Source organism: Amblyomma mixtum, chromosome 9 (assembly GCF_055824585.1).
Source record: "Amblyomma mixtum isolate Tamu chromosome 9, ASM5582458v1, whole genome shotgun sequence".
NCBI lineage: Eukaryota > Metazoa > Arthropoda > Arachnida > Ixodida > Ixodidae > Amblyomma > Amblyomma mixtum.
This window is the reverse complement of record NC_143020.1, coordinates 105,014,348-105,037,350: the sequence shown is the minus strand read 5'-3', so window position 1 is coordinate 105,037,350 and position 23,003 is coordinate 105,014,348. Positions and strand designations below refer to the sequence as shown.

At 47.5% G+C, this 23,003-nt stretch overlaps 1 protein-coding gene across 2 annotated transcripts in view; it reads right to left on the bottom strand.

Moving 5' to 3' along the window:
- The window catches only part of LOC149330499 (MFS-type transporter SLC18B1-like), a 40,486-nt gene that overhangs the window by 4,086 nt on the left and 13,397 nt on the right, over window positions 1–23,003 (bottom strand). For both annotated transcript variants that reach the window (XM_089561099.1, XM_089561100.1), the window contains exons 2-12: window positions 21,399–21,494; window positions 20,041–20,114; window positions 17,466–17,613; window positions 14,877–14,945; window positions 14,678–14,765; window positions 10,950–11,089; window positions 8,924–9,022; window positions 7,935–8,026; window positions 7,555–7,650; window positions 5,219–5,293; window positions 2,497–2,590 (exon numbers count right to left, since the gene is read on the bottom strand). In XM_089561099.1, the coding sequence (XP_089417225.1) occupies window positions 2,497–2,590; window positions 5,219–5,293; window positions 7,555–7,650; window positions 7,935–8,026; window positions 8,924–9,022; window positions 10,950–11,089; window positions 14,678–14,765; window positions 14,877–14,945; window positions 17,466–17,613; window positions 20,041–20,114; window positions 21,399–21,494 (1,071 nt within the window). The remainder of the gene's footprint in view (window positions 1–2,496; window positions 2,591–5,218; window positions 5,294–7,554; window positions 7,651–7,934; window positions 8,027–8,923; window positions 9,023–10,949; window positions 11,090–14,677; window positions 14,766–14,876; window positions 14,946–17,465; window positions 17,614–20,040; window positions 20,115–21,398; window positions 21,495–23,003) is intronic.

Genomic DNA, 23,003 nt, shown 5'->3' with positions numbered 1-23,003 from the left:
GAACCACACGGGACAAACGCAGCTTTTTTTTTAAGGGTACACAGAAAAGAGCCCCATGTAGAAGAAATGAAATCTAGAAGAGTGCGGTGAGGGGCTAGTTGGTACGACATTATGAGAACAAAAAGTAACTGCGCAAAAGGACGGGACAAGAGAAAGAGAACCACACGGGACAAACGCAGCTTTTTTTTTAAGGGTACACAGAAAAGAGCCCCATGTAGAAGAAATGAAATCTAGAAGAGTGCGGTGAGGGGCTAGTTGGTACGACATTATGAGAACAAAAAGTAACTGCGCAAAAGGACGGGACAAGAGAAAGAGAACCACACGGGACAAACGCAGCTTTTTTTTTAAGGGTACACAGAAAAGAGCCCCATGTAGAAGAAATGAAATCTAGAAGAGTGCGGTGAGGGGCTAGTTGGTACGACATTATGAGAACAAAAAGTAACTGCGCAAAAGGACGGGACAAGAGAAAGAGAACCACACGGGACAAACGCAGCTTTTTTTTTAAGGGTACACAGAAAAGAGCCCCATGTAGAAGAAATGAAATCTAGAAGAGTGCGGTGAGGGGCTAGTTGGTACGACATTATGAGAACAAAAAGTAACTGCGCAAAAGGACGGGACAAGAGAAAGAGAACCACACGGGACAAACGCAGCTTTTTTTTTAAGGGTACACAGAAAAGAGCCCCATGTAGAAGAAATGAAATCTAGAAGAGTGCGGTGAGGGGCTAGTTGGTACGACATTATGAGAACAAAAAGTAACTGCGCAAAAGGACGGGACAAGAGAAAGAGAACCACACGGGACAAACGCAGCTTTTTTTTTAAGGGTACACAGAAAAGAGCCCCATGTAGAAGAAATGAAATCTAGAAGAGTGCGGTGAGGGGCTAGTTGGTACGACATTATGAGAACAAAAAGTAACTGCGCAAAAGGACGGGACAAGAGAAAGAGAACCACACGGGACAAACGCAGCTTTTTTTTTAAGGGTACACAGAAAAGAGCCCCATGTAGAAGAAATGAAATCTAGAAGAGTGCGGTGAGGGGCTAGTTGGTACGACATTATGAGAACAAAAAGTAACTGCGCAAAAGGACGGGACAAGAGAAAGAGAACCACACGGGACAAACGCAGCTTTTTTTTTTTAAGGGTACACAGAAAAGAGCCCCATGTAGAAGAAATGAAATCTAGAAGAGTGCGGTGAGGGGCTAGTTGGTACGACATTATGAGAACAAAAAGTAACTGCGCAAAAGGACGGGACAAGAGAAAGAGAACCACACGGGACAAACGCAGCTTTTTTTTTTAAGGGTACACAGAAAAGAGCCCCATGTAGAAGAAATGAAATCTAGAAGAGTGCGGTGAGGGGCTAGTTGGTACGACATTATGAGAACAAAAAGTAACTGCGCAAAAGGCCGGGACAAGAGAAAGAACCACACGGGACAAACGCAGCTTTTTTTTAAGGGTACACAGAAAAGAGCCCCATGTAGAAGAAATGAAATCTAGAAGAGTGCGGTGAGGGGCTAGTTGGTACGACATTATGAGAACAAAAAGTAACTGCGCAAAAGTACGGGACAAGAGAAAGAGAACCACACGGGACAAACGCAGTCCCGTGTGGTTCTCTTTCTCTTGTCCCATCCTTTTGCGCAGTTACTTTTTGTTCTCATAATATTATTACTAAGCGATTATTATGTATGACGTCGCTCTGATCGCAAAAGATTAATCCCCAATTTATCTCAAAAAGCTTATTTTTGAAGCATATCTTTGAAGCAAAAAGGATATTACTCTTAAAGATAATGCTCAGTGTAAAACATGTCGTCGAAATACAAGAGACAAAAAATACTGGCATGAGTGATATGAGTGATGCTTTTGTCAAACAGAAAATAAAAACACGGCATCCACAACTTTTGCCATCAAAGGCTGTACGGCTTGCTTCTGAGTCGTACAGTGGAGCGCTTCTGCTTCCCCTTAACCTTTAGATCGCTGAAAGGTAATGAGACCTCCCGCCCTCACCTTTAAAGACACTCTTACCTTCAGAGAAATCGTAACGGCTTCACCACGCAAGTTAGAAGCAAACCATGCCCAGTCGAAAAAAGAACCGACAGATGCGTGCAAAAAATACAACAAAATGTTATGTAGTTTAGTCGTAATGACATTTTTGTTGGTTTGTATGATCTTTCTATAGTCAAGTAGTTTCTTTTTCTGCAGTACTTTTCTCTGGTAGCTACAGAGCAAACTGTTCTCCCGACAAAAATTTTTTACAACAGTTCTTGATCCAAAACGTCATAGCAAATCTATTGTGTCAACAGATTTCTCTCGACTGGGCATATGCAGTCTTACTTTTGACAAAGATGATACACTTGGAGGAAACTTGGGGAATAAATGCCCGGGTATGCTGTGTGTCCCCTCTGTGTCGTTGTTTGTCAGAGCCTGGATTTTTCATAATGTTGTATGTGTTGCCCAGTCACCATGCATGGCCGTGTAGATACAGCACAGGGTTTGCAACACTCACCACCACTGCCTGGAAGCTGAACAGAACGAGAGTGCCCCATTCGTAGCCTATGTGCTCCAGAAGGACTCCTCCCAGAGCGGGACCTGTGAATGACCTGCACAAAGAAGACGACACATGGCTAAGGCAGGGCATACAGGACAGCTTGGACTGAAGAGCTGACTTTGCCACAGACATTTGAGGAGTTTTATTGTTTTTTTAATGAGCCAAATCCACCTTGACAGAAACCGCGAGAAAAAACGATTTTTTTTTGTCCGCAGCAGCCCGTTGGAAGCAGTTATGTGATGCGCTTCAAAATGGCAATTACACGCCCTATTTAATTTCGACACTTTTTCAAAAGAAAGGTCACTGGGCGAACTTACAATTAAAGCTGAAATTTACATAAATTCGGTGCCTGGGTTTGGCTCATTTCGAACAAAAAAAAATCGAACTAATTTGCAAAAACACTGCATGTGCGCGTCGCCATATTGGACTGTTGCGCACGTGTCGAGGCAAGCTAATGCCATAGAGGGCGCTGGGCAAGCACAGAGGAAGTGACGTCGCCATTGCCGCGCAGTACGTGTTCGCAATAGTCGTAAGAACACGCGCGTACTTCGATTCACGCGTGCAAACTTATATTAGAGGACCTTTGCCAAGAAATGCCCATTTTCCAGCAACTCGAGAAGCATAGCGTTTCATGCTAAGAACACCAGAGCGAAATCTCGCGCTACATTTTGATAACAAGGCAGTTCATCCACCGCGGTAGCGGGAGTGCAGCGATACCTTCGCCGTTTTACTGTACACAGTGCAGATATTTTCCTGGAGTTTAACGTCGTCGCGCCTATGCCGAAGCATCATGGTTCCAGCAAAGTAATTTGATTTGATTTATTGTGGTTTAATGTCCCAAAGCGACTAGGGCTATGAGGAACGCCGTAGTGGAGGGCTCCAGAGATTTCGACCACCTGGTGTTCTTTAACGTACACTGACATCGCACAGTACACGGGCCGCTAGAATTTCGCCTCCATCGAAATTCAGCCACCGCGGCCGGGATCGAACCCGCATCTTTCGGGCTCCAGCAAAGTGCTCGCACTCGTCGTAGAACCGCCGCTGCAACCGGTGGCCCGTTAATTCATTGAGTCTGTGTAACCTAGTTCTTTCCATCAGATGGCATTTGAGGGTCTAACATCACGACGAGGAAGTACGCGGTTAAGTGCTATTTCTTAAATCTCCCGTGAATTAATTTAAACGCGAAAAGAACAGCCGCGCTAAAGTTACTTCGAGGAAACTGAAATGGCCATTCCTCAACGCTTCCGCCAATTTTACATTAAAAATTTCGGGCCGAAGTTAAGGATAAAAAATGCAAATTTTTCTTTAACTATACTAAATAAGACGCATTTAGCGTATGTTAAGCTGGTCAAGACGACTGCCTGCAACCGTGCGCTATAGTCTTATTGCCGTTTTACAACGACAACTGCGTATGGAACAAACAAGCTGAAATTCCGATCCACAGCACTGCAGAAGCTATGAAGATGATTCGTCACCAAAAGGTAATTTTCCTATGCGCATCACATTACGGTCGTAGAGTAAGTACACTGACTTCGTCTCCAATAGTGTAGGTCAAGCTACGTCTTTCGACAGACACAGCTTTAACTCCATGACTTATACGGCACCACCGCTGGCGCTTCGCTGTATCGCACGAACATTCGTTCTGTACGAATATTCGCACAGATGCGGAATAGTCTAGCAAATTTTTGCATCGCATTCGATTCCGTATACTGTTCGGCAGCAAAGCTCTCTATTCGTAATCGATTCGGTTTCGAAAAAGTACTATTCGTACACCCTAATTAGAAGCAGTTCAAAATCTTGCCGCTAGATTCATTCACTCTTCATACTCGTACGACGTCAGCATTTCATCTTTGAGAGCAAAATCCGGGCTACCTCCCATTTTTTTCCTCAGGCTGCTGCTGATGTTGATGAAAGGAACAGCGAATTAAGAGACTGACAACTATAGTCGGCTATTCCTTGTGAAAGGACCCCTCTTCCAGCTAGTGGCGTCGGCAGATTCTCATGACATTGATAGCGTGACAATGCAGGGAGCGGCGCCACAATAGAGAGAGGGGTCTATCCTCGACCATATAGGGAAGGGATTATCCCCTTTCATCTACCGCTCCCTCCTTGGACGCGATATATCAGGGTCATGAGAATCGGCCGACGCCATTGGCTGGGATGGATTCCTTTGATGGGGAAAAGCCGTTGCGCTCTTGTGTTATATCCGACTATAGCCCCAATGGGCAATGAAACTGCCCTGGACGTCCCACAGATGTCCTAAACGTCCACAAGACGTCCAATGGAGTTTCAGTGCTCATTGGGTAGTACGCAAGCTTCTGCTGAATTTCGCGATTTACAGAGTAAGCTTCAGCGTCGCCTTTAAAGCTTGGCACAACTTAGCTGAAACAGCCTCTATAGCAATTTCATATTACTCTCCACTGCTGCTTTGATTACCAAATTTATATATTTCGTGCCCAACGCTTTAGAGTGAAGCCATGCTATGGAAGCGTTCATGTCAACTGGTGGCGTGATCAAGTAACCACCGCCTATAGTCCCTTTTTTTTAGAGGCAGAACAACAAGATAAGCTGGAAAGCTCAGCCCGTGCATGATGCGGCTAGATCATTCCTTTGAACGATGACTAAAGCGGAGCAATAAAATTGCACAGATATGCAAGTATTGGAGCAAAGGGAGACTGACCCGATCGACTGGCAGAGGGTGAACATGGAGGACACCAGGCCATTAGTAGCGATGCTTCGTTCAAAGCCCCGGTTCCTGCAACGACATGGGCACATCAATTCACTAACAAAATATCACATCACAGAAATTTTGCTTGTTCCCCCGTTTTCATTAATGCGTACAATGCACTCAGTAGTAAGTTGTAAACCTACACACCTGGGGTTCTTTAACGTGCACTGACATCGCACAGCACACGGGCCTCTAGAATTTCGTCTTCATCGAAATTCAGCCGCCGCGGCCGGGATCGAACGCGCGTCTTTCGGGTCAGCAGCCGAGCGTCGTAACCACTGAGCCACCGCGGCGCGGCCCAGTATACTGCAGTATACTATCACTGCATTACAGTGTACTATCACTATAGTTATGCACTTGAAAAGAGGAAGTACAGTAACTGACCAAGTCAGGGTGAGAAATTGCGTTCCGGAACCCTTACGGTCTCTTTGGTTTATCGTTTATGCTGATTTAACGTTCCAAAGCGACTCAGGCTATTAGGGACGAGGTAGTGAAGGGCTCCGGAAATTTCGACCACCTGAGGTTCTTTAACGTGCACTGATATCGTACAGTACACGGGATTCTAGTATTTTGCCTCCATCGAAATTCGACCGCCGCGGCCGGGATCGAACCCACGTCTTTCGGGTCAGCAGCCGAGCGCCGTAACCACTGAGCCACCGCGGCGGGTCAAAATTTTCTTTGATCACAGATTTTGACCACAGTAATAATGTCATTTTTTTTTTATTTCTCGGATCATGTGCATCTCAGAAAAAGAGGACTCCACATCCCTGCGGTGTTAATTAAAAAAAACAATCCTAAACCATCTGTATTTGTAACTATTTTGATAGCTTGCATGAAACTGTGCATGTGTGTAACAAAATAATAAAATATTTCCGTTGGAAAATGAAAGAACTGGCTGGCTTCCTTGAGGGCTGAATGTACTACTTCTGCGGAAAAGCTTGTCCCGAATAAAAAAAAAATGGCAGTGGCTTACCTCAGCTAGGCCAGGATATATGTAGCGAGAGTACGGTTAAACCTGATTACACCTTGTCGTTTAGCTTGTTTTCCCTCCGGCTACGTCCAATGTTTAGCTTTGGTTGTTATCGCCCCGTTGCGTTTAGTTGCGGCTACATAAAGACGCGACATTTGTTATGCAGCAAAGTGTGACGCATTAATTTTATTTCCGGTTCTAAGCCTGGCTTCTTTCAGTCTCTCCGACTCACTATCCGTATCTACCGACGGCTCCACCGAGCCGCCTTCTATATACCGGGTGTCCCAGCTAAATGTAACCAAACTTTTAAAAAAGGCGAAGTGCCCTAGTCCAGTGAAACCGACAGTGGGTTGTTCATAGTCGCGTGGCCTAGTCTTGAGTATTTTTTCGCTCTTCGAAGTTAATTATTCAGCTAAGTTTAATTAGCTAACTTTTTAATTATTGAATTCAGGAAGAAATTGTCAATGTAAAAGTTTTAGATCACCTCGAAAAACCGCTAGTAGTGCTGTTTCCGTCAAGTTACGATTTACGTAGCTTCGTTTATTGGCCTTAAAAGAAAGTTGTCAAGCGACCAGCTGCTCGCTCACTTTTCTGCCCCGATGTGCACCCAAAGACTCATCGAGGAGAGTACTTCAGAAAAAAAAAACGGATTTTATTCTTTAAGACGCGTCTTTGGACGTTGAAGTGGCACAGTTGTCATGTGGAAGCTTTTTCGTATTGTGGAGGTTATGGTTAAAGGCAGGTAAAAAAACTACTTTACGTAAATATTACTTTGCTGCAAATGTCTCAGTAAGCTGTTTCTCAAAGCGATCTACAACTTTTCCATTGACACTTTGTTCCTCAAGTCAATAATTAAAAAGCTAATTAAGCTTGACCAATTAGTCAACCTTGAAGGACGAAAAAATACTGCAGACTAGGTCACGCGACTCTAAACAACCCTCATTCGGTTTCAGACGGCTAGGACACCCCGTGTTATTTAAAAGCTTGGTTACATTTAGCTGGGACACTTGGTATATATACAGCTGCCAATCCCCCCCCCCTTCCTACGGCGCATGCGAACAACTGTTGCTACTCGGTTTCGCCGGCACGCCGCAGCTCCGGCTTCTTCTGCGACGTCACGCCAGATGGCGCGGCGAGAGGCGGCCGCCACCTGCGGCGGTTGCTAGGCAACGGCTCAAGGTCACGGTGCGGCCAAGGCGAAACGGCGAGACTTGCGCGTAATGTAGCTCTCGCTACAAAACAAGAACAGCGCCAGTATGGATTCGCGTCCCCCAGTCAGCGCGCCTGAAAAAGCAGTCGAGTGACGAAGGCGACCTACAGTGTGTACTGCAGAGTGGCCATGAAGGCACAGATGGAGGCTCCTCCGATGCCGATGCCGAAGAAGGTCATGGACAGCAGGACCAGCCACAGCTTCCTGAAGGAGGGGAGGGGGGGGGGAGGTGAAGAGACGCGAATGGAGTTGAATTGTACACGTCGACTGCCTTCTGGACTTCTGGACTGGTCTTCTACCTTCTGGAACAATGCAGTTATCGGGATGTACAAATAAAGGCTTCCGACATGATTTCATTCTTGATCTGACCGAGACACTATAGGTGACTGGCATGACCGGTCTGGCCCCGCTACAGGCCTTTGAGGTAGGCACTCACTGGCTGAAGATGGGGGCAGTCCAAAAAAAAAAAACAGGGAAGGTGCACTCACGTTTTGAACGGGAAGAAGGGCAACGGACCGACGAAGAGCAGGTACAGGAGGATGAAGAATGAGCCGATGGCACTTAGCAGCTTGGTGTTCACCTGGCGTAGCGAAATGAAGACAGGTGCTGTGCGGGGCACTCTGGTGCCTATCATCATCATCATGACTACATCCACTGCAGGACAAAGTCCCCTCCCATATACCTCCAGTTCCTACCTTGCCATCGTATAGTACATATGACAGCGGATCTAATCTTATCCCACCATCAGGCCCTTTTTTTCTTACCTTGACATTATCTTCTTATACCCTCATGAGGTCATCCGTTTTTCAATTTCGTGCCCTGACCCCAGTCTGCTTCCTCATCATTTCAGCTAGAATTCGTTCGTCAACAACGGTCGTTGAGTGAACTGTGCAAACATCAGCAGCTAGCTACGCTGTATTAATGCGTTCACTTCAGTTCCGTGTTTACCTTTAAGCCCCCCCCCCCCCTTTCTTTTTGTCGGAGGTATTACATAAAGGGCAGGATTTTACTTGGATAAACAGCAATGGATATTTAGTACTGAAGGTGATTGGTAAAGCTCTCTTGAAAGAGGTCTTGAAGACTTTTGTCACGCGCCTTTAGTGTGCACGAGAACAGAGGCGCTGGGACGAGGACCATATTCCTCGTTACCCGACAGCTCAGCGTCCTCAAAATGGCAGCGTCAAACAGCTGAACTCAAGGTTCAGTTCGCACCATCCAGCATGGCGGACGGAGTAGGGACGGACGATCGAGAAATGGCGCCACATTCCCAAAACGACAACGCCCTAGGAATGACCTATGCAGCGTAAGACCCGGGCTATAATGACTATCCTCAGGGTAAGAGAGCCTCAACATAGCACCATAACATAACATGACGTACTATAACATAACATACCATAACGTAACATAACACCATAACATAACACACCATACCCCACCCACCATACAGCGTACCACACCATAAAACATCTTTCCTCACCTTCTTGTCACACAGCCAGCCCCAAACAGGAATGAGAGAACCGTTGCAGACGCCAGGGATCATGAATACCAGCCCGAGAATCGTGGTCGAGAGATGGAACTGCAGCAGTCAACGGGTAGTGAACGAACGTTCGAACTCAGAGTTGGAAGCTTGCAAGCATCATCATCAGCCTCACTACGTCCACTGCAGGGCAAAGGCCTCTCCCATGTCTCTCCAATTAACCCTGTCTTTCGCCAACCGCGGCCACCGTATTCCCGTAAATTTCTTAATCTCATCCGCCCATCTAATTTTCTGCCGCCCCCTGCTACGCTTGCCTTCTCTTGGAATCCACTCCGTTACCCTTAAGGACTAGGGGTTGTCGTGCCTTCGCATTACATGCCCTGCTCAAGCCTACTTCTTCCTCTTGATTTCAACTAGGATATCACTAACCCGCGTTTGTTCCCTCACCCATTCCGCCCTCTTCCGATATCCTAACGTTACACCTATAATATTTCTCTCCATAGCTCGCTGCGTTGTCCTTAACTTAAGCTGAACCCTCTTTGTTAGCCTCCACGTTTCTGCCCCATAGGTGAGTACTGTTAAGATGCAGCTGCTGTATACTTTTCTTTTGCAAGCATAGCGAGCCTATACGAGCGTATCATCGCCTCTTTGCTTCACTTCTGCTTCGCAGGGCCTCGTTTAATGTAGGGCGGAAACGTGGTAAAGTGTAAAACGAAGTGCTAGATACTACCTCGCGGTACAGTGTCATAAAAGAATATACTTGTTTATATACCAGAATATACCACCCTCATATATAAGAATATACCACCCTCAGCCCAGCAACGCCCACTAATGGGCAGAAGCTTCTCCCACCGATATGTCCAGCGCCAGCAGCAGCCACCGTATCCCCGCTAGCTTCCTGACCTAGTCTGCCCACCTATAACGCCACATGCTACGTTAGCCTCCCTGTGAAACGTCATCTTCGCGTGACCATACGACGCAGCTGTGGTGCCACCTGCTACGTTCGCCTCCCTGTGAAACGTCATCGTCACGTGACCATATGGCGCCGCTGTGGCGCCACCTGCTAGGTTTGCCTCCCTGTGAAACGTCATCGTCACGTGACCATATGGCGAGCTGTGGTGCTACCTGCTACGTTTGCCTCCCTGTGAAACGTCATCGATATGGCGCAGCTGTGGCGCCACCTGCTACATTTGCCTCCCTGTGAAACGTCATCGTCACGTGACCATATGGCGCAGCTGTGGCGCCACCTGCTATGTTCGCCTCCCTGTGAAACGTCATCGTCACGTGACCAATGGCACAGCTCTGGCGGCGGACACTGTCGACGTTAGTGCAGCCCTTCACCGAGACCTCACGGCCGTCGTCACCATCAAATGACGTCATCGCACAGCAATCGCATGACCGGCAGGTCACGTGACCCACGTGGCTCAGGTGACCGATGAGGATGGGTCATCCAAGGCTTTGCTGTGTGATGACGTTATTTCAGGTCTACGTCTCTAGGAAGGGTACACGATTCATAAAATGGGAGCTGTCACCTTGTGTGACGTCGCCGTGAAATGACATCACCATGCACGCAACGCGTAACCGTTAAGGCGAAAGCTTTTAATGGCTCATACTGTCGGCCAAAATTCTGTCACTATGGATGTCAGTCGAACTGATGACGTCATCGGTGGTGTAGTATGTCGTAGTCATGAATACTCATGTGTTAGTCATTAAGTACATTGCATAGTAATTAATTAGTAATAATTAACAATCAGCCATTTGGTATAGTCATCGGTTAGTACTTAGCCATTAATTAGGTGTGATGTCATCCAGCGCTCTCCCGTTTCTCCGACCACCAAACGTGCTTGCGCTGCCGAACGTCGACGTAAATCTCCTGAGCAACAGAGGCAGTCAAAGTAGTGCGGAAAAGGCTTTCGCCTCTACGCACTTTATAGAGACAAAGTGCGGCCCGAATTTTTGTAATTGTGCTGCGGCGAATTTTTTTTTTTTTTTTTTGCCACCTCCGTGCACTGGAAGGCACACTCACGGGCCTGAGGTGGGGCTCCAGGGTCGCCTGGTTGAAGCCCACGCACAGGTAACTGCCGAAGATGGCCACGGCGTATACGTAGATCTGGGGACCACTCCAGAACTTGCGCAGGTCCGTCGGAGTGCTTTCGTGCTTGTCATCTATCAGAGAGAAATCATAAGAAGAGAACGGGTACATAAAAGCTATGTCATGACCAGGTGCTCGGCTTCTGATTGATTGAATGCTTGGGAAAACAGGTTTTGAAAATGAAATGAGGTCGTCCATAAACTGGTATCCACCTGATGTGATTACGTTGCGGTTAATCTTCTTGCTCCTGCCAGGCAACCGTGCTGTTACCGATAGCAGGTGGAAGGAGATTAATAATGACGTCATGACTATGGGTCGATCGACGCCAATGGTTGCAGGGCCTTTCACCAACCATTACTCGTTCTTAATCCGTATGGCTGACATGTGCCATCTGCGGGCATGACGAGACTATAACCCACATTCTTTGCGACTGCCCTGCCTATACAGCGCCGAAAGCCAGTCATTCAGCCGTGCGCTGGAGAGTCTAGATCCACACCCACTGACGCAAATGAAGATTCTCGGCCACTGGCCGCGGCGATCGTCGGTGGTGAAGGCCTCCAAGGCAATGCTCCGCTTTTTGTGAACCTCTGGCCTGCACGATAGGCTGTGACTTCAACGAACACTGACTTTTCAGAGTGACTTCAGTTTTCTGCTACTCTCTTCTCTCTTTCATTTTTATCCCCTCACTCCTTTCCTTTCCCCGTGTAGGGTAGCAAACCGATTATTCTTCCGGTTAACCCCCTTGCCTTTCCTCTTCTACCTCCTCCTCCTACCACGGCGCGTTCGTGAATTGTACCGGACTATATATATGCATAAAGTTATGTACAGAGTCGATCACACTTGTCTAGAGTGCTCGGACGGTGCGAGGCGGAGCAAATGAACTGAAATCTTTTCGCAGCTGCTCACGTCTCTATTCAGCAGCTCTCGAGCGCAAGTATTATCAATGAAAGTCAATACCTGCTTCATAATTTCTCTTCATTCCCACCGAACTGCACCTTTCCAGCGCTCTAGGATCGACTTTGTACATGACTCTGTAAGCTGAGAGAACTACTTCCAGTGAGGCTCAAAAAAGCAATATATTTTGCTAACTTCTACTCTCATCTTTCATATTGCGTCTTAGTTTGGGTAGTTACAACCATCCATAATTACAATAAACTGGAGCGACTACAAAAAAAGGTGTTACGAATTCTTGAGAACTTTTATGGAAACCCTAGCCAGCTATCTACAGATCCCTTGTTTACTAAACATATGCTTAAAGCAGCTAAATTATACGACTACAAACTGTAAATGTATATGCATAAGCATAACCTTCCAAACTATGCACACCGTCCCTTGCATGCTTACAGCTTACGTAGGGAACTAAAACCAGTGCCGCGTACACGAACGAATTATGGGCGGTCCACACTTGACTACCGCATACCATCACTTTATAATAAACTTAAAACCCACATTGATTTTACTGCCCCGCTTAGCTCATTTAGACAGTAATTAACACATTTTCTGATGAGGCAATGAATATTACTGCAATCCAAATTAATGGCACTGACCAATAAGAACTGACACCACTACTCGGCCGACGGACAACTGATTGGTTCTTGATCGATTAACTTTTGTTTCCATCATAATGTGCTTGCATGTATTTTTTTTAACGTACTGAAATGAAATATATTCTATTGAAATAATATTGTATACCTCTTCAGGAGGTGTAAACACTGCATTTGCTGTTTGTATAAGTTTCATGTTCATATTCATTTTGATATCTGCTGTGTGTGTAATTCTTTAGCATATGTAAGCACGGCACTTGCTCTAGGTACAAGCTTCATGTTCATATTCAGTTTTTTGTTTAGTTTATGGGGTTTAACGTCCCAAAGCGACTGAGGCTATGAGAGACGCCGTAGTGAAGGGCTCCGGAAATTTCGACCACCTGGGGTTCTTTAACGTGCCCTGACATCGCACAGTACACGGGCCTCTAGAATTTCTCCTCCAAAGAAATTCCAGCCGCCGCGGCCGGGATCGAACCCGCGTCTTTTGGGACAGCAGCCGAGCACCATAGCCACTGAGCCACCGCGGCGGCTCATGTTCATATTCATTTTTATTGTGCTGTGAGGTCCACTGCGTGATGCTGCCTGCAGGCCCCCAGGGTCCACCCTTATAAAAATGGTCTATAGACAGTCTATAGACTTCTTATTGACTTCCTATAGGTATTGCTTTTTATCTGTTCATAGTCTATAAACTGTCTATAGACAAAAGTCTACTAAAAGTGCGTGGCAATAAATCTATAGATTGTCTATAGACTGTCTATGGCATTTGTATTGCCTATAGACTTTTGTCTATAGACAGTCTATAGACTTTATAGACAGACGTCTATAGACACTCTATAGACTGTCAAACTTTTTTTGTAAGGGAAGCTGTCTGTGACAGCTTTCTGCCTGGGGGACCCCCAACTTGTAGGTTGGAAATAGTTGATTTGGATTTGGAAGTTTCTTTTAAAAGAAAGCCGCCACTATCTTTTGGTTCGCTTGGCGCCATCTGGCGGAGGCGTGGAACGTTGAGCTCCGCCGCGAGTCGGGCAACTATTCCCGGCGCGGCAAGAAGTTGGTAAACGTGGCAGGCACGTGGCTAACACGAGTGGTGTTTCCGCGATGAGAGAAAGACCGGGGACGAGTGTGTGTGTTGCCGAAGGGGGAGGTCCTGGCGATGGTGACGATAGTGTTGCGCTGGAGACGCGGTTTCCCTCGCCCTTGATATCGCCCGGGCGCGAACCAACACCACAATAGGAAACCTCGGAGGCTGCTAGAGCGGTGTGCTGACGGAAAAACACTCATTGCAACAGCTGAACGGTTTCCAGACCACCCGCTGCTTTCCAGAGCGTTTGTCCTGTTTGTCTCCCTGTGTCTGTTTAGCTGTATAATAAAACGCGCAGTTTTACTTCTTTACCATACAGTGTTTGCTTCCCAATTATATAAGGCTTGCGGACAACCTAAAGAAACTTATTTTCGGCCGTAATTTGCCCCTGCGGGCTACACACCGGATGCGGACTATGGTCCGAAAATTACGGTACCGTGGGCGACATACTACCGTACAGTACCCACTACCGTCCAGTACCCACTACCGTCCAGTACACACTACCGTCCAGTACACACTACCGTCCAGTACACACTACCGTCCAGTACACACTACCGTACCGTACACACTACCGTACCGTACACACTACCGTACCGTACACACTACCGTACCGTACACACTACCGTACCGTACACACTACCGTACCGTACACACTACCGTACCGTACACAAAACCGTACCGTACACAAAACCGTACCGTACACAAAACCGTACCGTACACAAAACCGTACCGTACACAATTTGCAGCACACAAGTCCGCGATACTACTAATTGTGCTCGCCGAGCTCGCAGTCTACGGTGTGATGGCACACTGCAACACAAGCACCTATCTCCTAAGAACATTATAGGAACATAACATTATAAATGATGTCAGTCGGCGGGCAATCGCCTGTGGTTGGAGGATGCATACCGCCAGCCAATGGCGGACGAACAGAGCTTTTCGGCTGAGGTGTGTCTGCCGCTGTTATAGCTCTTAAGCTGTACTCGATTACATCTAACAATGCCACGAGAGCCAGAACCGATCTAAGGATCACTCACCTATGTTTGGGATGACGAAGTAGGTGATCACAGCGACTACGAGTCCGATGCTGCCGCAGACGACGAAGGGTGTCACGAAGCCGCCAAGCTGGAACGCATAGAAAAATAGCATAACTAAGTGAACAGTCAGCAGACTGTCTACGGAATGCCTAAAAAATGTTTCCGACGGGTAGGAAAGTGAAAACAAAACAAAGCGCACGTCGTATAGGAAGCCGCCGACGGTGGGTCCCACGATGACGCCAACGCTGAAGGCTGTCTTCAGGGAAGACTGCAGAAAAGGGAAAAGAAGATATGCGAAGCGTCAGGGAACGCTGACACAGCACTCGCTGAAGTAGATATGCACCTCTGCCGCTCACTTCCTCTGCATATATGTCTCGTTTATGCAGTTTAACGTCCCAAAGCGACTCAGGCTATGGGGGCGCCATACTGGAGCGCTTATTAACCTCCACTGACGTCGCACAGTGCATGGTCCCCTAGCATTTCGCCTCCATCGAAATGCGACCGCCGCGGCCGGCATCGAACCCGCGTCTTTAGGGTCAGCAGTCGAGCACTAAAACCACTAAGCCACCGTGGCTGCTGCCATTGCAGCACGTGTGCAGCAGCAACAGACGTATTTATGTTCGAGAAATTCGGAGTTAATTTGGAGTTTTTTCCCCTTCAGCTACTGAAACTCGAAATGGTATTCACCATCGTCATCAATCTGACTACGCCCACTGCAGGGCAAAGGCCTCTTCCATGTCTCTCCAATTAACCTTGTCATCTGCCAGATGCGGCCACCGTATCTCCAGGAGTCCTTGCGAAAGCGCCTGACTTCCGGCACACTTTCCGGCGGATAGCGAGCGCCCCTCCTTAGCTTTTTTTCCTCTACGGGGTCAACTTAAGCGCGTCCCCGGTGTATCTCAAGGACCCTATAGTCTCCACACGGTAGCGCAATTTCCGACCGGGCGCAAATGTGACGCAAGGCGCGAGCGCCATTGACACGCCGGCCGCAGGGCCCTTCCAACAACCACGTCAGTTCCCACACACTTCACTGGTGATAAACCACAGCCAGGCTTTCCCCCTTCACAGACGGTATTTGCCTCAAACACTGCGGTTTTTTGTCTGCGTATCGCCGATCGTCCCGGCTTCGTCCGGCCGGTTCGTTTTCCTTTGTTCAGAGTCGCCTTCCAACGACGCCTCCTTCAGTCAAACGCGTTGTGCACACGCACCGTATGTTGTCTATCTTCCCTCCGACAGTCAACGAGACGTGTCAATGCGGCTGCGGACTAGAGGCAGCTAAACAAACCGAATAATCGCCCAACGGAACCGATTGTCCCGAAGCGGTGGGGGTTGCCGTTCCTGTCGTTGCTTCATCAACGGTAGCACGCTTAAACGAGCCATCTCCGCAGGCAATGTCATCTCAGCGGCGTTTGCTAACGAAGTCATGAGGCCGAATTTCGAGACAGATCCCCGCTGCGTGCAGACACTTCTACGCCATGAAATACTTTCTAGAGTCGTCCCCGCAGCCCTAGTCGGCCTATAGAGTAGGATGTAACCTAATAAAAAAGCAGCCATTGGCACCTCTACTTTACAGCGCTAACAAAGCACTGCATTAAACTAAATCATAATTCAAACATTTGACTAGCGAGTCTTCGGAATCGAAATTCTGGCGCTTATGGTTTCGTCTTTCGAATTATTTGTGCGTGTTTACGCAAGAGAAGCTTCACCAATCCATGAAGTGGACATCGTTCTTGCATGCAATGCGCGGCCACCGCCAGTCTTCGAAATAAAGCAACTGCATTTTTCGACGAGTACGGTTAACATAAGTTGCGCTCGTCGAAGTACTTCGCCCTTTTAAAAGATAAGTGTCTCCGAGACTCTTGCGAGAATTGTGCAGAGCGGTCACAGCAGAACACTGGGTTCTCAATTCCCAAAAAAAAACTTCATTCCGTTTTTTCATCTTTCAATAGCACAAATTCCCGCTGAGCAAAACCCAGCTTGCTAGGGTAAGCGGACTTCAGGCCTAGCAGGCCTTCGGATGCTTCGGATCTTTAATGAACTGCATGCGTAGCGGGAAACTACAACCACAAAGCGCACAAAACATGAGTGGAAACTAATGGCGAAAACAAAACTGAACAACAACGAAAAATGCAATCCGCAGCACAGTCAACAAGCCACCAGATGTTTAATACGACGCCGCTGTCTTCCCGGCATGCCTCGGGAGTCCATGGTGGGTGAAGTGCAGCGCCGCCAGCTTTCTCTCTAGTGAATAGTAATAAACTCTATGGGGGCAATGATTGTACGATATAGGTGTGGGCTGGAAGCAGTTTGGAATAGTTAAAAAGGGCGTTGATTTGCAGAACATGTGATAAGGCTGCTGGCGATGGGGGTCATGAGATGCCAGATCCACATCCTGGCGCTCAACGTGGGGTAATGGTACGGTATGGTAGTATGGTATATGAAGCTGAACTGCCCACAGCTGCACATGGACAACGAGGAACGCCGTATTGGAGGGCTCCGGATTATTTTAGATTACCGGAGGCTCACTAGCGTGTACTGACATATCACACAACATACGGGCGTCTCTTTGTTCTGCCTTCAACGGAATGAGGCTGCCGCTGGTGGGATCGGATCCTGCACTCTAAACAGAAATGAGAAAAAGGGCAGTAAGCTGTCCTCTAGCGCACTGAATTTTGTAAAATGTTTTGTGCTGGAGGACAGCTTACTATTTATTTACTCCCATATAGGTGTATTCGTATTTAGATGGTACCAACTTGATTACAAGAGAATGGTGCATAGTTAGGCTTACCAGGACGGTGCCTATGCGGCCCGGGAACTCGGACATGACGATGGTAGAGCTGGCCGTGATGTAGGCGGCCGCGCCCAGGCCCTCCAGAATACGAATGACGAAGGCCAGGGCCACGAACATCTTGCCGGCAGGAACAAGGTCCAAGAAACTGCACGTGCGCGCGTGTACGAAGTTACACTTCGTGGCGGTGGTCATTTTTATAGGCAGCAGGCAGACAGTGTCACGCCTGATTCACCTATCGACATTTTAAGGCGAAAGCCTTTAAGCGCTCATACTCGAGGCCATAACTGTCCGTCCATTCGTTACATCTGAAGTGAAAGTCGTAACTAGTCATTACAAGTCACAAGTCATTACTTACTAGTCATTAACCAATCACGACTAGTTAGTCATTAACCAATTATTACTAGTTAGTGAACTAATTAGTCAGGACTAATTAGACATTAGCTAGTCATGTACTAATTAGTCATGAGTAGTTAGTCATTAACCAAACATGACTAGTGTGCCATGGGTCATGACTAATTAGACTAATTAGTCATGACTAGCCAATCCAAGTCGCCCCATAGTGGCAAGGCTTTCGACTCGCGCGCTTAAGACTGTCAAAGTGCCCCCTGAATTTTAGTCCGCTGCCCACTGCTGCAGATTCGCGACATACCATTTGCACGCCGTGTATACTCCGCTGAGCTCGGATTCGAATGTCAGTAGCCAGCACTTTCTGGTCGAAATATCTGGGGTCACCGTGAACAAACTGTGCGAAGTAAAAAGGGCCACGGACGTGCGGCTTCCAGCCAGCGTTCAGGCTCATTTTCTGACCAGTGTAGCTCGGTAAATAGGAAGAAGTTTGATGGATAAAAAATTGTTTTCTGTCTCTGAGCTTTCGAGTTCGTTTGTGGCCTTCGCTTCGGTCTATCGCACAGCTAGGATTATACCTGCACAAGACGATCCGAATGCTGATTATTGCTAATTAGCGATCATGCAGAAGTTTTTTTAGCGGCGCTAAAAAATCTTCGACGCCTTCATAATTGAGGCATTCAAGAGTTCAGTTACTGGCCTTTTCTGAGCATTGGCTCTAGTTAGCTCCTGCCCAAGTTTCGCGCCATCGTCGTCGGTGTCGGCAGCCAGAGTGCCATGTGCCACCTTCCACGTTCCACCTGTCCCGGTTGGCAGATGGGAAAGTGTAGAGAGGAAAATCCCTCCACTTTTAGGGGATAGAATGGAGAAAATAGGGGAGGTTGAGAGGTGAACGGTGGCCTATAGTAGGAGGTGGTTGGTTCGAAACACTGGATAATACCACTGCAGTCTTCACCTCTGGCTGTCCGATTTTGCGAGATAAAAACAGAGCATGACAGCAAAAAATACATTGCTGTCACATTACAGCTTACGCTCAAACATTCATGTTACCACCCTTAAACGTCCCGTCACCTTTTTTCCCCCTTTAGAACAGCGCACATGATGGACTGGATGAAGTTACTGCGTCAGCGTACTGTTAGCTTTTTTTTTTTCTAACAGCGCACAGTACGAACGGGATGAAGTAACTGCGTCCGCCGCTATGGACGAGGGTGGCGCTGGAGAACACTCAAGATTCGGCTACGCTGCACATAAATACCCGCGAAATCAGAAGATTAGAGAGCCGTCGCCGAAGTTTTCAACTGGTGGAGCACAGGACGCGAAATTCGGAGGTCGTGGGTTCGGATCCCACCGGCGCCGCATGCATTTGTTTTTCGTCTGCTTGCTTATCATTTATCTTTAGAAATGACCACTTTATTAATCTATCATTGATGAACGGCACCAATTTTAAAAAATCTCTTATGCTCCTTGGTTTAGGTGACTACCGGCTTCCATCATGCATTGGCTTCCATCATGTAATGACGAGCCCCTCTTTTTCATTCTTTTGCTGGACAACAGATATATTTCAATGCAGGTATACCACATTTCTTTCGCGAATACGCGTGAACTGCTCTGTTAAAAAAAATGAGCAGTCATGCAGCGCACCCTTATGATCGTATAGTATAGTTTCGTACAATGGAGAACATCGTATTGGAAAGCAACCTACAAAGAAGCAATATGTCGAAAACCGCACCGTATACAACACAACCAAGCACACAGCCACAATATAGCGCATTGTGGCTCATGTTCATATCATAGCTCAACATTGGCGGAATAAACAGAGGCGGTAGCCTCTAATAATAGAGTATAATATGGTATAAAATTAGTTAGTTAGTTATATGGGGTTTTATGGCGCATAAGCAACTATGGCTATCATGCGCCAAACACAAGGTTAGATGATGTTATGTAAAGTGTACAAAGGTTACATTATAATAGATTTAAAACATTTGCTTTTTTTAGAAACTTACAAACAAGTGAAAACTCGACAAGTGATTGCTCGCCTAAAAGCAATGCGGAATGAAATGGAATGTGTTCATTGTAAAATACCGTAAAAATTTTTTTTCTTAGTTCTTCGAGATGATATGGTATAATATGGTAACGCTATAATGGTAATAATGGTAATGGTATAATATGGCAGGTATAGGTGTGGTAGAAGGCACAAACTAATTCTGAATTAGGCGAGAGGGCTCACCCGAACAATACGACGCAGACGCAGGTAAGGCTAAATCCTCCGTTCAGCATCAGGTTCGGCCTCACCAAAGCCACCTGCGAAGGAGCAAGTCAAGTTCAGTCGAGCCAAGCCAACTAAGTAGTTTCATAGCATTGAATGGCCTCCAGGGCAGAAGGTGCAGATAGCAACTTGACTGGCCCGGAAGCCGCAGTTACGAGGAAACAGCAATTGTTTCATACAAAAAGAAAGGTGCACTAGACACAAAACAAATAAAAAAGGGGGGAAGTGTTCATAGTATGGAAGGGCTTATAGTATGAAGTGGCAATTATGATGTTTTCGCTTATTTACAGGTCAGAACATTTTTTTTGTGGCTGCTGCAGGGAAACGATAGTTGTATGCTAGCAGTTGTCGAGTTCGCCTCTGTCGCTTCGGCCTCTGTATTTACCCCGTTACGCTTTCTGTGGGGCGATCATAGAATCTGATGCGACGAATCAGCGACAGCGATGTGTCAACCGTCTCGCCTATGCTTGTGCTTCAAGCAGTGCAGAAAGTTGGGCGAGTTGGTAATACATCTTGAACTTAGTAAAACACAATTAAAAGACAGGGACAAGAAGAAGAAGCACACAGGACAAACGCTTGACATCAGCTAGTTCTTTACTCGGGAAAAACACATATATACAGATACATAGAGGGCGGAAATAAATTACAAACCAAGCAATGAATCGGCTTTTTCACAAGTGTGTTAAGCGTGAACAGGCATCAAGGTAAGCAATTTCCTTGCGTGATAAGGTCAGGGAAGGAGTGCTGATGATGTCAGCACTCCTTCCTTGACCTTAGCAGCGCTTGTGTGTCCTCGTTCTTCGTCGTGTGTCCTGCTGTTTTGCGCTGGTATTTATATGTATATATGTGTTTTTCCCGAGTAAAGAACTAGCTGATGTCAAGCGTTTGTCCTGTGTGCTTCTTGTCCCTGTCTTTTAATTGCGCTTTGCTAAGTTCAACAACTCGGCTTGTGCTTTGCGTTTTCTAGACAGCTGCACCTGTCGCCTCGCGACCGGGACGGAACGGGAGCACCCATCGCAAACGCAAGCTCGGAACATGACTCACAGCAGCACGGGGTACGAGGCTCTGAGCTGAGCGCGACGAAGATGAGCTAATGCAACGAACCAGTCCGGTTCGCCCTCCCCTCCACTCCTCCTTCTCGCTTCCTCCTCGCACTCTTCCGGCGGAACTTCGGAGCAAGCGCTAGTTGAGCTCCGCTCCGCTAGGGGGCTGGGGCTTCGCACGGACGCCTAACGACCGCGTCTTTGACGAAAGAGCTATAATGCTGCCGCATCAAAACAACTACAAAAGGGCTAAAAAGGGAGTCAAAATGCACTCACCAGCTTCCCGTAGACGGGAGCGATGAGGAAAATGGTGAAGTAGAAAGAGGAGAAGATGAGACCATACTCCGTGGGGGTGGCACCCTTTTCCGTAGCCTGCAAAAGGGAATAAAAGCACCTATGTTAATCACACTGCGGGATTTAAGCACAGTCGCCGCATCCGGTCCTTGAGATCCTTTTCAGACCAAAAGTTTGGTTTGTGAGGGCTAACAAAAATTAATGTCCATAGACGCGAACTGGTCATTCTCTACATTTACAGTTCGCTGGGAGTCCTCATTCAACTGCTGGCGCAGTGCTGCAGCGGTTAACCACTGCACTGCGATGGCAGGTGCTGATACCTTGGTGGGGCTTTTGCGACCCAGGTTGTTTTTCACAAGCAAACAATCGCGACCAATCATTAACAGAACTGCCACCTGCAATGGTGGTCAGCTTGCTCAAAGTCTGGTGGGCAGGTTGTGATGAAGCCACAAGGTCACGTGACCTAGGTGGCCCGCATACTCACCTAGGTTGCTTTCCTGTGGGTTTTTTTCGCTCAAAACGCCGCAGACGACGCCGAATTTTCAGCAGAACGGGGCCTTAACGCTTTTGCGTTAAAATGTATATCTCAAGTCTGGGTGTTCCCAGACAGCATACGCATAAAGTTTTGCAGCCTTAGGCCCAAACACCACCCAACGATCTTTCGCCATGCTCCTTGCTACGGAGGTCTCTGCGCCTTTAGAAACAAGAGTTGTCTGATCACGCATATATGATTAAATTCATGCGCGGCGGAAGGCATGTTTAGATCACAATTACGTAACTTCGCGGTGATAACACGAGAAATTGGAAGCTATTTGGCCGCTGGGAGCAGGATACTGATTTAGACAGAGCAAATCGACTGAGAAGGCTGCGCAGAATTGAAAGAACAACCGCTCGACCTAATTTTCTCCCAGAGTCACCTAAACAGAAATGTTTGTTTAGCGGTGCACAGCACAGATAGGCCTCCAGAGTGTCAGATGTAGAACGCACGATATGTGGACGCTAAGCGAACAATAGGAATGTTGCGAGCGAAGTCACGCGCGGCTAAACCATGCGGGCGCATGACAAGAAGCTGACCCAAGAGGAACAATTCGTCGTCAGCTATCTTATCGCCGACTTCAATGTCCCTATCTGGCCAGCCGTCGACTCCGATGACCCGGACAGGGGAACGGAACTTTGTTTCGCTTGCGTAAGCCGTTTGCCTACTTCCGACACTCTGTAATGGCGAAAGTAAGAGCGAGTGCTTTCACTTGGTTAATCAGGCAGCCTCGAAACGGCATTCTTTGGCGCCGCGGTTTCCTTATCTTCGCCGCCGTCTCTGTCATCTCGGAGATTGCGATAACGCGTTCGATGATAAGGCGTATCTCAGGGGCAACGCACATAATCATTCGCTAGTGCACTCACAGAAACAAACAGGAACGCTTTGCGCTCAAGAACCAGTTTTTTGCTGCGAAAGCAACACTGCGCGAGTCGCCGAGCCATTTCGCGGAGCTCACTTTAGCGGAGCTGACGAAAGGCCATACTGCGCATGCGCGAGGAGCAGTGACGTCACACGGCGAACTGCTGGCGCGCCGCCGCTGTCGCTGCGCG